Source organism: Tympanuchus pallidicinctus, unplaced genomic scaffold (assembly GCF_026119805.1).
Source record: "Tympanuchus pallidicinctus isolate F22 unplaced genomic scaffold, pur_lepc_1.0 scaffold26, whole genome shotgun sequence".
Taxonomy (NCBI): domain Eukaryota; kingdom Metazoa; phylum Chordata; class Aves; order Galliformes; family Phasianidae; genus Tympanuchus; species Tympanuchus pallidicinctus.
The window spans coordinates 2,949,879-2,964,267 of NW_026294743.1; the positions used below are offsets into that span (position 1 = coordinate 2,949,879).

The 14,389-nt window shown below is 39.6% G+C and overlaps 1 protein-coding gene across 3 annotated transcripts in view; it reads left to right on the top strand.

The window, feature by feature from the left end:
• Positions 1–13,925, top strand: part of OTUD4 (OTU deubiquitinase 4) — a 29,748-nt gene extending 15,823 nt beyond the window's left edge. For 2 of the 3 annotated variants that reach the window (XM_052690415.1, XM_052690414.1), the window contains 11 exons: positions 587–687; positions 1,724–1,848; positions 1,948–2,128; positions 3,304–3,469; positions 4,471–4,585; positions 6,519–6,574; positions 7,119–7,202; positions 7,664–7,802; positions 8,890–9,159; positions 9,893–9,933; positions 11,333–13,925. In XM_052690415.1, coding sequence (XP_052546375.1) covers positions 587–687; positions 1,724–1,848; positions 1,948–2,128; positions 3,304–3,469; positions 4,471–4,585; positions 6,519–6,574; positions 7,119–7,202; positions 7,664–7,802; positions 8,890–9,159; positions 9,893–9,933; positions 11,333–12,577 — 2,523 coding nt within the window. In that variant the 3' untranslated portion in view covers positions 12,578–13,925. The remainder of the gene's footprint in view (positions 1–586; positions 688–1,723; positions 1,849–1,947; positions 2,129–3,303; positions 3,470–4,470; positions 4,586–6,518; positions 6,575–7,118; positions 7,203–7,663; positions 7,803–8,889; positions 9,160–9,892; positions 9,934–11,332) is intronic. The other variant, XM_052690416.1, reaches the window with a different exon arrangement.
• The last annotated feature ends 464 nt before the right edge of the window (positions 13,926–14,389 follow it).

Here is a 14,389-nt window from a genome sequence, read left to right on the forward strand (position 1 = left end):
AAACTTATTTTATGTTTTACACTAAAATTTTAAGCATCTAGAATGTCTGGGTTTTTTTTTGTTATTTATTTATTTATTGTTATTATTTTTTTTTTTTAGACAGTTAAAACTCTTATCACATCTGAACAATTCTTTCTTGTTTTCAGAAAGAGTTTTAAAGCAAAGTTACATCTGAAATAATTGGTGTTCTTTATGTTCATAATGAAACTAAGTTTCAGTGGGGTCAGTGAATGACATTTCTCTACCTGGATTTAAGCAAGGAAAAGGTTTGGGATTTATTCTGAGAGACGATGTCTTCAGTAAGGCTGAAAACTCTTGATGGACTAGCTAATTCTGAACTGTTTTGTGAAGTTTTGAAAGCTGTATTTCGTAAAGTAAAGGTACCTGGGAAGCTCTCTGTGGTGTGTGTGTGTGTTTTAAGAACTTACATTGATTGAAGTTTTGGATTTTGGTGCATTTACTGGTTGACGTGTTCTTATTTCTCAGGCCTTTTATTGCCCAGAGGACAAGATCTATTTTTAATATTACTCTTCTTTGAAGCTTAGGCTCTTTGTTTTTATTTATTTTTCGATTTCTTTTTCCATAGGTGCGCTTAGACCATAATGGGAAATTTTATAATGCCCATATTCAAGAGGTTTGCTCTGAGAACGGGCCAGTTGTTGTATTTGTAGAAGAGCTTGGAGCAAAGTAAGTGCTTAATTTCTTTTGGCAAAGAGTGCCAGAGCATTACTTAAGCTCAGAATTGTTTTCAGCACGGGCACCTGCTTCTTTACTTGACGCAGCACTGCAGAAACATTTTTGAGAAAACAATACATTAAATAAAAAAAGGAGGGCAGTTGTACAGTAATTGTCACTGCAGTCTTTTTTCTTTAGTGCATTGTATTCTGTATATTACTTGTGCAAGAAGTCAGTGACCGTATTAGCATTATGATTTTTTTCTTAAAAAAAATCTTAATAGTGTTGCTTGCAGAAGCTCTAATTCTAAATAGATACCCACTTTCCTATTTAAATGTTGCTTGTTGTGATTGATAATCAGTTGCTAGCTTTTTTTGGCAAGCTTTTTATATGAAAAGGCCCATCAGTTTGCTTAACTTCTCTGTTGGTTGAGTAGCTCCTCCTCATTTCTAAGAAGTTGTTGTTTAGGTAAGTGGAAGCTCTTCACTGTGCCTTAGGGCAAATTAAACTGTTTAAAATTGGTGCTGGTGGTTATTTGTGGGGGAGGGGGCAGTGGGGGTAGAGCGTCCTTTCTGTTTTTGTTTTGGACTGTCTTGAGCTCTGCTGTCATTTTTGTGATTCTTCTGGGGAAAAAATGTTAAATCAGCGAGTGTGATGTGTAGCTGTGTCATTTGGGAACAGGAAATGCAGTCAGGGTAAATAGGGGAAGGAAAAAGATCCCCCATTAATTTCATGGGATTTCCTTCTATAAGAAAACTGAGAACTTCACAAGAATCGAGGTGTACTTCCTGTTTGCAGGGGGAAAGAAAATAACTGTAGGACATCTGCGTGCTGTTGAATGCGGGCTAAATTTGTATTACCTTACAAGGGAATGTTTGAAAAATGGAAAAAGTTCTACATACTGCTTGAGTATAATAGAAAAGAAGTAAGGACAGTAAATGCAGTGTTATCAAAAACGGAAAGATCCACCATTCTTAGTGAATGCATGGTATTCTCAAGTCTGGTTTTAAATATTTTCCTTTTCCCTCTGTTTTTCCTTGTTTTGTAGGCATTCTGTGTCACTGAAGAGCCTTAAACCTCTTCCACAGGCCTCTCCTATGGAGGGCTGGAACACTGTGCCAGGGAAGAAGATGAAAAAGTTTTTCCCAACATGGGGGCAGAATGCTCAGCCTGGTAGGACTATGCCTGCCTTTCTGTGGTGGAATCTTAGTCGAATGTTTTGTCCCAAAGAAATGAAAAATAATGAGTTATGTTTTGATTTTTTTATCCCAGACGCAGATTGCAGAGGGCCAAAGAATCAGAGCAAGTCAATAAAACCCCAGTCAGCACTACCTCCTCGACTTCAGCATACTGTGGGAACCAGGCAGCATCAGTTCATATGTTCTGGGCCTCAACCTCATCAGACCTCAGCTGAGCAAAAAGCTCCAGGCAGGAATTCTTCCCAAGCTGTAAGGTAAAACTACAGATAACAATTTCCTTATCTTGAACTCTAGCTACTCTTCTTGGAATGCTAGTTCCTGTTGAGGTGCTTTTGTCATACTCTTGGCACACGTTGCTGTTGAATTCCTAGGAAGTATTTTGAGTCTGTATAAATATGCATGAGCATAGGAAAGGATTTTGTTCATTGCCAAAGCTGTTTCAGAATTGTTGCTATCGTGAGCTTCTACTTTCATTTTGTTGTTATGTATCTTTTTCTTGAGTGACAATATTTCACTGAGAAGGGCTGTGCTTGAAACTGTAGTTTTTTTCTTGGAAGGTTGCTTTTTTCCTGGTTGGATGTAGGTCTTGGGCTACCCAGACTTCAGTGGTAGTTACAGCATGTTAGCAGCAGTCATTCTGTCCTCTGGAGAACAATCCTAAACAGAGCTATCAGCTCATCTTCATGGGACATCAGGCATCAGCTGAAAAACCAAGATCTTTTTAAGATTTTTAAGATCTTCCCTCAGCTTCTTCCTGTTAAACAGGACTGCTGCATATTACGACTGATCACATGAAGTATGAATAAGAACACTGTTTTGCCTGTGTTTGTTAGTAAGCGGCCATTTTGGGTTTGTCTTGCAGCTGTTTTCACTGTTGCCACCCTGCTTTTATCTTGAAGACTTGTATTTTGTATACAACTCAACTCTGAATGATATGTTTTGTTATTCTTTTCTACCTTCCCTTGTAACTTACAGTGGAATAAGTGAGCCTGGGTTGTCTTTGGAGACTCCCACGTGCAACATCTTGAGCACCTCTTCCTTTAACCCAAATGCAAAAGTATCCAGAAAGGTTTAGTTAAATAGTTCAGGAAGCTCCAGCAGTGGTGTCAATTTTGTGCAGTGATGCTTCACTTGTTAAAAACCTATGAATTTTCTATGTTTACAGAAATGTCCTTTACTTACTGTTTTTTCTCTGGCACAGTTGTAGATGCTGTTATGGGGCTGCTCAGTTCTCAGAAGGCACAAAAAAACCCACCTTCATTTCCTTAAATTTTTTGTGTATGGGTAACTGCAATAGATGGAAAGGGTTTTGGTAAATGTAGAATCACACATGCAGTTCTGTATAATTGCATGCTTTCTGCTTTTCTGAACCATGAGTTTGTGTTGCGTTTGATACTTCGATGAAGTGTTTCATTTTTTTCCCTTATAGAAAACCAGACCGTGAGAGAACTGAGGATCTTAACCATGGTGGAAGAGACTGTAACTACTTTGGCCTGTCTCCAGAGGAACGCAGGGAGAAGCAGGCCATAGAAGAGTCCCGCTCTCTTTATGAGATCCAGCAGAGGGATGAACAAGCTTTTCCTGCCCTATCCAACGTATGTGTTTTTTTTCCTGTTGTAACTGATTAACTCATTCTCCATACCTGTCCATGAACTCTTAACTAGTAACTGTTGATTCAGTGTTGTTGTGTTTTTGATAGAGGTGTTTTCTTCACATTCACTTTCTGCATAGCAATGTGTGGATCTACAACATGCGTTCCGTATGAGGCCTATGATTAGTAGCTTCCTTTGTGCATTATTAATATCTACATTAGATAGCTCTTTAAGCACATAAATACAGTTGAAATAGGAGCTTCTGAAGCCATGGGCTTCTGTCTTGATTTTTTCCTCTGATGTTTGCAGTGCTTTATGCTCCCCTACAGTTAGTCACCCATTGCATTTTTTCAAATAGTGGGATCAATCTTATGCGAGGACAAAACGTTATCTAAAGTTCAGTTTAATACTGAGAAAAAGCTTAGTGAAATGGCTTTGTGGTGCTTGAGTTTATGTCACAGACTTCTAGGTGCCTTTTTCTGATTGAGTTTGCATCAAAATGTTTTATTTGGAGGTGACTTTTCTTCTTAGCCTGAGAACTTACCTGGTGTGATAGCAATGCAGATGCTTTTTCTTTTTTCTGCAGTAGAACCAGGATGGCTTCAGTGGATGTGTCAGTGTCTGAGGGAAGATTGTAGCCTTTAGATTTAATAGATTGTTCTGCTGATGCGGGTTTTTTAAAGTGCACAAGCCTCTGTGCGTCCCGGGAGTAAACAGATCCTGTAGAGAAAAGGATACAATTTAAAGTAGAAATTCTTCAAGTAGAATCAGTTCTAGTTTGTCGTGTAAGTTAATTACATGAACACTTTTAAAGCACAATTTAGCAATGAACGGAAGGGTAGATGAATCTGATACTGATGAAGGCTGCTTTTCTCCCTTCTTCTGCATATTACTGAAATAAATATACCTGTCACAAAGGCCTGATAGTGTCACACCAGATGACAACCAAGTGTCACTGAGCTTCTAAAATATATTTGCATTTCTGCTTTTGTCAATGTCTTTAGAATCAGTCAGTCTGTCAGGCTGCTACACAAACCGTGGATAATCCAAAAAAGGTCTCAAATAATGAGAAAAGAAACAGCAAGTGGACAGCAGAAATGGAAGAGCAGAAAGATAAAGGTAAAAAAAACAAAAAAAACAAAAAAAACCAAAAAAAAAACAGATCAAGTCTTGTTTTTCATTTATTTATTCCGAGTTTCAGACTTCAAGATTCAATCAGTTTAAGTAATGAGAAAAAAATTATTATAAGTAATAGCTCTCAACTAAGCTGAGGTCAAGGTTTGTGAGTGTGGCTGAGAGAAGTAAGCTCCTTGATGGTGTTTCTGTAGTACATGGGAAGATGAATTGGGGAAATGAAAACCTAGATTATTGAATTGAATTAGACACTGTTGAAATGCTAATGAGTATAGCAGGAAGTGCTAGTGGGAGAAATACTAGGAGTGCTTAACCGGAGTAAATTAAGAGCAAAGAGGGTAAAAATAATACATGTGGTGTGATGGAGTATTGGTGCACGATGGTATGGAAGGGGGAGAAAAGACTGTGCAGAAGAGGTGATGCAAAAAACCCCCACCACCGAAAAACCAAACCTGTTATGTAAGAGCTGCCACACAGTCATTACTTGTTTGAGCTCCTTCTCCAAGTGTTTAAACACACCCTAACTTCTTGGCACCGGCTCTAAGCTTTTCCTCTTTTGTGAGGAAGAAGAATGTGTCAGTAGTAGAAGAAAGCTGTAGGTGCCAGTAGGTAGTTAATCAGTTTTTGCTAAATGCAGCCAGTGATATCTTATGTTATTGTCCTGTCAGTTTTGCTTTGGCTGAACACTGAATTTGGTCTTAGCTTCTTCTGTGGTGTTTCTTCTTCTGTGACCAGATAAAACTCCAACTCAAGCCTTCTCTTAGAAGCTGTTCTTTTCTTACTTTTTTTTTTTTTTTTTTTTTTTTGCTCCCTTATCTCTGGGAAAAGGCACAGTTGTTTATTTATGGTACTTGTGCCATTTATTTCCTGTTAGAACATCAAGTACCTTCTTAAATGATCTAACAAGAACTGACATTACCTGTTTTTCATTACTAAAAAAAGCCTTACCATTTGTTTCATATGTGATGCCAAAAAGAACATATGTGTAGAAGATGCTCTGGGTGGATTTAGTTGTAGTGTGTGCCATGTCACCTTTTCACTCCTTTTTTTTTTTTTTTTTTTTTTGGTGATGTTTTGGATTCTTTGCTTATGGAACTACACGAAAACTTGTACAGGAATAAACAATTACTTCCTTCTCAGTATTTTGAGATTCCTGTTGGTACCAGGAAATTTGTAGTAATTATAATCAATATTGGTTTTATTTGCACTGTTGTTTATTAGAATGCTGGTACCATACACTGAGGTTTTTAAAAAAAAAACAAAAAAACATCTGCTTAGCAGCTAATTTCAAACACATGTGCATGAATTTAGTTGACAAGCAGTGTGAAACAGACTGAAACAAAAGCTAGAACATAAATAGTCTATACAGATCATACATAAGGAGATTAAGCCAAGTTGTTCTTCACCAGCCTCTTCCTGCACTAATTATTTGCTGGTGCTCAAGGAATTGAATTTTATGCATTGGTCTGAAAACTTTCTAGATCTTTGGAACCAATGAAACCTTCTAAACTTGTGTCTTCTCTCAATATTTGCATACGGAAATGCAAATAGGACATTTTCAGGACTTTGGTTCAAGTCATTAGGAGGAATTTAGGATGTGACTTTAAACTGAGATGACGGCTCCGTTTTCTTTCCTGCTTCCCTCTGGCATCATTAAAATGGTTAACAAGCACTGATTTTTAAAACAAACAAAAACTCCTGTAGAAGTCTGAAAACCCGGGTTTGAGCTAGCTGTTCTGTTACTGCCCTGACTGGTCACTTAATATTTAGTAAAAATGGATTTCTGAAGTATTACGCGATGGAGGTGGGTTTTGTTTTGAAGGCTGAACTTGGGAAAGACAAAATTTAACTGGCTTAACTTGTGATAGCCGTAAATGGTGTCATGGTTCATTTACTAGGTTATGTCTTGGTGTTACAGAGTCAAATTCCAGGCAGATCCACTTAAGTCAGAAGCTTGAGCCAAATTCATCTGAGGTAATCTCAAAGACAAGACCAAATATTTTTTTCTTTTAATGTTATTGCTTCTCTGATATGTGATTATCAGATCAATAGCTGCCTTTAGAGCTGTGATTGCTGCTGCTGCTTTACAGCTTTTAGTGAAATACTTTCCAGATTTGAGGCATGTCGTGCCATCAGCTTTCCTCAGCCCTTGTCACAGATGCTTACAGACTTACTTAACAATCTGAGTTTCCACATCTGGGCCATCAAGCTCTTACAAATCCAGATTTGTAATTGCTGAGTACAGTCTGTATTTTCAATACATTGGGACCGTACAAGATTTGATGTTAATAGCTACTGTGCTGACAGATTATGAACTCTGAAGTGAAGATTTGTGGCCTCTTGTTGGCTTTTATTCTTTGCTCTCCTTCCAGTGAGTAAAATGTTACACTAATGTAATACTGACTGGATTCTTAGCCCACTTCATGTGTAGCCTGCTTCAATATTTTTGAATGCTTCTTTGAAACACGAATCTTATTATTAGACTAGCTGTGTTCATCTCTCTCTAACTTTGCTTTAGAGGAATAGTCAAGATGAGAGTTGTCCAAAAGCTTCGTCTCCTTTGGAACAAGTGAAAACAGATTCTCCAGCTCTTGCTGAACAAGTAAGGAGTGTTTGTTTGCTTTCAAAGTTTTCCGGTCAGGAGACTTCAGGCAAAGGAGAGCTTTGTTACAGGCATGTATGTGTTGTGATAATGGCTTTTAACTGTGCAGTCCTTTCTATGGTGACAATGCTAGAATTGCTTGTGTAGACTTAGGAACCTGTTATATCCAAAGTAAAGAACTTGAAAGGACTGCTCTTGATAGAAAAGTAAAAAATAGATCCTTTCTCTTCTGAGAAAGGTTATTTCATGTATTTATTTTGTAAGTTAATCATGCTTTTCACTTCAAATTCTGTTAGGTGTGCAACTTGATTTGTTGTTAATTGATATTTTGCACTTGTGCTGGTGACAATCTGCACAGTACTTGAGTCTAGAAGCCTTTTTTTTTATAGCAGTCAAACATGATAGGGCTCACCAACAATGCTGATTTAGAAAAAATTTATGTGATCTTTTTGTCATTATAGAAATTGACAGAATGCTTACCCAGTGTAGCTCCTACACCATCACCAGTCTTTTCTGAGGTGCATTTGCCTCCAACAGTGCCTTCTGTACCAGCCATTGTGCCAGCTTGGCCAAGCGAGCCAACAACCTACGGACCAGCAGGTTTGGAGAAATACTAACATACATCAGAATTAAAACTAATCAGTTTTACCTGTCTTGCTGAATTGAAAATGCCTTCAAGAAATCCTTGTGTCTTGTAGCTTCACATCCCATAGGCACCTATGGGAATGCCATTTACTTGCTGCTCAGAACTAGGGGGAATTCTAGCGGATCTTTGATAGAATGTGTACTTAGATCACTTGACTCCTTATCTGAAGGTGGAAGAGGCATGTGTACTCAGCTTGCTGTACTTCCCCTGAATGAGATAGCTTTGAGTTTTGACGGGGGCTCGTTCTTAAGACTTTCTTAAAGTAGAATAGGGTCAGCATATGGAAGATTGTTGTGTGTTTTGCGTCGTGTCTCACCTAAGTTTCTGATTTGCTGCGGACTCACCCTGGGTCTGATGTGCCTGGAGCTACTGAGATCCCTTTGAAGCTCAGCTGACTTTGTAGCAGAACTAGTTTAATGCCTTTTCTTGTGCTGTGCACGTTTCCTGGTACGTGGAGTAGTATTTACGTTAGGTAAAATTCAGTATTGTTCATTAGCTCAGGTGCTGTATTTTTCCGCTGTTGTTCCTGTACACAAATTATCCTTGGAGTCGTCGTAGCACGTTCACATGGTGCTGTCCTTACCATGATAACCCTGTCATACTTGACCCTGTCGTTTTGGAGTTGTATAGCCCAGCTTATCTCAGCTCATATTCTGTGGGTTAACTGTTAAATGGGTTAAATGATGAGACTGAAAGAGAAGTGCAAAAACTCAAGTTTAAGCTTCAGTTCCTGCCTTTTTTTCTTGCTTCTCTTTCCTTCTGGTGTTGGTATTTTATTTTTTTTTAATTAAATATGGGAAGGGTTGAGCTATTTCTAGAAAACCGTTTCACTTCTTTCTGAAAAGAACGATTCTTTACATTTAATCAAATCTTAGGTTTTTTATAACTTACTGACTCTCCATTTCCATGTATCTTTTCCTGAATACCTTTTCTGTTTCTTTCTTTGTCTGTCCTTTTAAACTTTATTTTCCTCTATCACTTTCTTTTGTAATCTGATGCAGTCGATATGTAATCGATATAGAAACGTGTGTTTGCCTCTAGGTATTCCAGCCCAAATACCTGCTTCTTCGTTGATGCCAGCCCCAGCAACGGGACCTGACTCTATTGTATCACAGGCTCAGGTAACATCTGCTCCAGTTGCTGGAGTTCCTGTGTCGATACAAGCAGTTAACCAGCCCTTAATGCCTTTGCCTCAGACTCTGAATCCTTATCAGGATCCACTATATCCTGGATTTCCTTTAAGTGAAAAGGGAGAAAGAGCCATTGCACCCTCTTACTCCCTGTGCAGCAATGGGGAGGACTTACCTAAAGGTGAGAATCTGGAAGGTCTGCATTTGATACCTTTTTTCCCCAATAGGTTTTCTTTTTTTTTTTTTTAACAAAAGACTTCTTTTTATACAGGCAAACAGTAGGACCAAAGGTCTAATTGTTGTCAATTCAGGATATAATGGGTGGGAGGGAATATTGCGTAGAGTACTAAGTCTTAATATTGTGGATGTTCGTGTTGCAGTTATTTTAAGTGGTTACACCTAGAAGTCTGTTACCATTTCATGGTTCTTAGCTTGACCCGCTGTGGCTTTGGGTTTTGGGAATTGATAGGATTTTCTTTGGAGAACTTCCTTTGCAGTAGTGAACCTAACAGATCTGCTGTTATCAAACGCGGGGAGTTGCTCAGTGTTTCCCTGTTGGTCTGAGAGGAGGCAGGTTTTAGCATGCTTAAAAAACAAAACGTGCTCATAAAGATTATACTGTGTCTGCACAGTGGCATGCATTTACTGAACTGACTCTAAAAGGTAAATCGCAGTTCCATAACCTACTAAAACTGAAACTTAAACTGTAGTTGAGTAGCAGTTATTTTACTGTGGCCCAAAAGAAACTCATGAAAAAACTCATAAAAGAAAATAAAATATAAAAACAATAAATGAAACAATGTCGTGCAAGCAACAACTTAATTTTTGTGTTTCTCTCCTGAAATGTAATGTTAAGGATCAATTTTTGGATCAGATGTAAGTTTTCATTGATTGTTGCTGTTGTTCTGTTGTAGATAAGAATATTCTTAGATTCTTCTTCAATCTTGGAGTGAAGGTAACTCTTCAAACTACACGTTGCTGTGTTTGGTGGTAATTACAGTGTGGAAGATGAGTTGCTGCAGCTATACACTTCAAACGTGTCTTGAGATTTGTAATGCTTTTTGTGCTTTGCCTTCTATTAACTGGAATTAGAACAGTGTCCACCCTGCAGTTAAACAATGATAGATCTATCTGCTTCAAACATGGTTATATGCAGTCTGCAGAAATTGTGCTTGACAAATTTGCAGGCAAACCTATATGCGTTTGCATATGCATTCTTCTAGAAGCAGTAAGTAGTAGAAGACAATCAGTCCTCTGCCTTTGATAATGCCCGTGTACTGGCAAAAGCACTGTAGTAAAAATACCTGTCTTATCTTTTCCTGTGGAGACTCTTCAAGGTAACTGCTGGCCTTTGTCACCTGCTCAGGTTAAGGGCGATGTTCAGCACAAGTTACCAAGTGATTTTAGATTTGATAGCCATAGACTCGATACCTAACACAAGTCTTTTTGCTCACTGGAAAATGCTGAAGTCGCTAGCAAGTGCCACTGTGATGTATTTAAAGTGTTTAAGCAGAGTTTGCTTTCAAAACCTACGTGTATTTTGGAACTGTGCTTTGTATTATTTAGGATATAACCTGCCGTTTTGGGCTTTCAGCACCATCTACTGGTCAAAGTACTGAGATTAATAGTTGAGTTCTTCAGTTGGTGACCAAATTGTGTGGCAGACCTGGCAACCACCGTCCAGGCTCTCTGTGCGCTGCTTTGTTCCCCCAGGCTGTCATACTGATGCCTGCACTCTTGAGCTGCTCGTGCTGATTGATCTGACTAGTTCCTCTCAGAAGGGGTCTGGGTAGGCTTTTAGGATAGTCGGCTGCAGGGACTGTTTCTACGGATAGCACAACTAGACCCCCTACCTATTCTAGTGTTGTTTTCTTGTGCCAACAGCAGCTTTGTGTGGTGTTCTGTAAAACCTGCAATGTGTGTATCTCACACGCTGCCTTAGAAAAACATCCAGTGGTGTTGCTCGTGAGCTGTGTTGACAATACTGAAATCATGCGCATAGTGTAGCAAGCCCCTTCCCTTCCTCTGTGTTTGTGTTAGCAAGCTAACCAGCTCGTCATCTATGGTCGTACTGTAGAGTTGACAAATGCAGACTTTGCCTTGCTGTTCGTTTGTTTAAATGAACCTGGCAGCAGCTGTGTTACCAAGTTCTCTTACTGATCATAACTGGTCCCTATTTCAACTGCATGTGGAAGAAAAACATAAAAGAGAACACTATGCTGAAAGCCCAGAAATTCTTAACAGCTAAGAGCAGTCACTAGAAATAAAATGTTTCATAATGATAAAGAACCTGGGTGGTGCTTACCTGTCTACATATTCAAAAGACCAAGTTCTTGTTTCTTCTTACCTTGCAGGCATACAGCTGTCCCATGTGGGCACCTCATTCTTACCTGTACCCTCTGCACCAGGCCTATTTAGCTGCTTGTCGAATGTACCCAAACGTGTCCCTCCCCGTGTACCCACACAATCCCTGGTTCCAGGAGGCTCCACCGACGCAGATTGAAAATGAGACTGCGCAACCCAACAGGCACTTTGCTATTCAGAGTGAGACCAGATCCAATGGTCAAATGTCACACGTTGACAGCAGGTCGCCATCACTGCCACTGATCGTACCTGCAGCTCAGGTGTCAGAAAGTCAAGGACAGCTCCGTGTTGAATCGGAGAATTCAGTGCAAGCCCTTCATGCAAACTATGATGAGCCCCTGAGGGGGAAAAATATGTTCCCACAACCATCCTTTGGACACGGTCACTTTTTAGGTGCTGTTCCAATAGCACCTCCTTTCTTTCCTCACTTCTGGTATGGGTACCCAGTTCAGGGCTTCATTGAAAATTCAGTAGCAAGACCTAATGTTGTCATGGCACCTGAGGACAAAGAGGCAACAACTAGCACATCTGCAAGCATGTACGTGGCTAAGGAATGCAGTACTCCAGTTCCTACAGTAAACTCTGTGGAACAGCTTCAGAAGACTAACAGCAGCAGTAGCTCAAACGCCATACCGTTCCCTGCGGCTGGTGCAAGCAGCGAACGCAGCGCCCCCAAAGAAACTTCAGCTAGAGCATCTCAGTTGGAGCAAACTTGTACTTCAGCCTCCCCTGCTAAACAGGCAACAGCTGGACTGCAAAATCGCTCTACACAAGTACAGGGGGTGGAGAGGCAAATGGTGGTGCCCAACACCACGCTGCCGTTGGCAGAAACTCCAAAAAATGAACTGAAAAATACTGTTCACAGTCGTAAGGATAAGACTGATAAAGTTAGAGATTCCAGGAGCGCTGGTAACCTACAGACAGAAAACAGGGCACAAAGAATGAGGGAAGAGAGCTCTGAAGATGAGAATGAAGTTTCCGATATGCTGAGAAGTGGTAGATCCAAGCAGTTTTACAGCCAGACTTATGGAGGGGGCAGAAGGCCGAGAATGGAATGGGGCTATTCTACTAGGGGAGGATACCAGTTCCCAAGAAATGAGGAAGCTTGGAAAGGACCGCCCGGCAGGAGCAGAGATGAAGGCAGCCAGTACCAGCGAAACTTTAGAGGTAGGCCGTACAGGAATGACAGGAGAAGGGCAACACTGGGAGATACTCAGAGGGGACATCAAACATAGAATGAATGGATGAACGGATAATTGAGAATTCTCAAACGCAAAAGGCAATTTGAGGTAGAAGTCTAAAATCTTACTGTTTCCTTTTAGCAAAGTCCAAGGATATAATGAAATTTTGGTGAGTAAAAACGATGAGAATTTGGGCTCCTATCTTTTCGTTTAGCAGAGATTGCGGTTTGGTTGGCTTAGTGATTTTTTTCCTCAATGTCAGATTAGAAAAAAACAATGTAGGTTTAGTGTTTGAATTTTTTTCACAAAGGCTTGAGTTTGTGATGTAAGATGGATCTATATGTTTACTAGGGTGACAAATTACAGCATTTGATGTGATCTAGATTTTAAAATTGATGGTAACATTGCACCAAATATATTTTAACATACAATGCCTTAGTTCTGAACTGAGCTAAAGGAATTCTCAGCCTACTGCACTGTTGTCTTTGATATGCTTCCAACCCAAAGGCCTTTCATCTCAAAAATCTGTCAAACTTGAATGTTTCTCTTCTGTGTGTTACATGTATGGCAGCCAGCTAACAAACAGTGTCTTAGGTATGTTGTATATAGTTCTTTTAATATTCATAGGGTATATTTTTGAATTTTAAAAAGCATTTATTTGAGGAAATCAGAAACAAGCAGTCGAGTAGCTGTGTATGATTTGGTAAGAATGGCTGTTTCCACCAAGAATTATTAATGCTGGAGTGAGTAGAATGGTGCCTATGCCAACTAAACAATTACAAAGACAATACAATGTAGATGCTATGCATTTCCAAGATAATTCTGCATCTGTTACAGTAGCAGAAGTTTTTTTAATGCCACTTTAACACTAATGCACTGACAAATCCTAGATATTTTGTGAGAAGAGATGCATAAAAGTACGTTACTTTTCTTTTTTTAAGTTTGTATGGTTGAGCTACTGTTCAGTATTCTTTTTGTTATTGCACTGTTGATGCAAATTTATGTTTTGCATGTACAACTCACTGCTGGAACTACTTTTTAAAAGCAAGATGGATAGTCTGTGTTCTGCTCTTCTCCAGCCTTCAGAAGAAAATGGCTTCTGCCTTATATTTTTACACTGTCTCGGAGATCTGATGCTGTTTTTTCAGACCCTTATACTGATCTCTTGCAGTGTTACTGTTGCTCTTCCAGTTGGGACTTTTCGTTAAGAGTGCAGTGTGCAGTGTTCACTCAGCTCTGCTCTGTAAAATTAATGTTGTGTATATTTTTATATCTCTGTAAATAGTAGCATAGGAGGTGATTGCACACCCTTCATCAGGAAACCTGCGTGATAGTTACGATTTCTTTCCAGATGCATGTGATGTATAAAACTCCTAATTGAAATAAATGTTTGTGTTTTCAACTTCTTTCTAAATATATTTATGTATTGGAAATTGCTGCAGCGATACTAGATGCGGGGTTTAGTTCTGCTGACAGAACTACCTGTAAACAGCTGTAGGACTGCATGTACACACTCAGCGGGCAAGATGTGGGCACGCTGCAAATCTGACTTAAAAACCACACAAACTGCATTTCTGTTCTTGTCCAAAATGGTAGCGGCTGGGTTGGGGGGGCTTTGATGTTTTGTAATCCAGTCAGGATTTCAAGGTGAACTGAGTCCTGGGGGCTGTAGCCACTGAGTTCATTTCAGTGCTATTCAAACTGAGCAACAAGGTATGCTCTGCTGTGTGCGTAAAAGCTGAAGCCATACTTTGCTCAGCTTCTTAAACCTGGTAAATCTGAGGTACGCTCTGCCAACGTGTGAGCTGCCCTGCCCTCTTACATCAAATTCCTGCTTTGTCACGAGCTTCCACCACACGTTCTGTT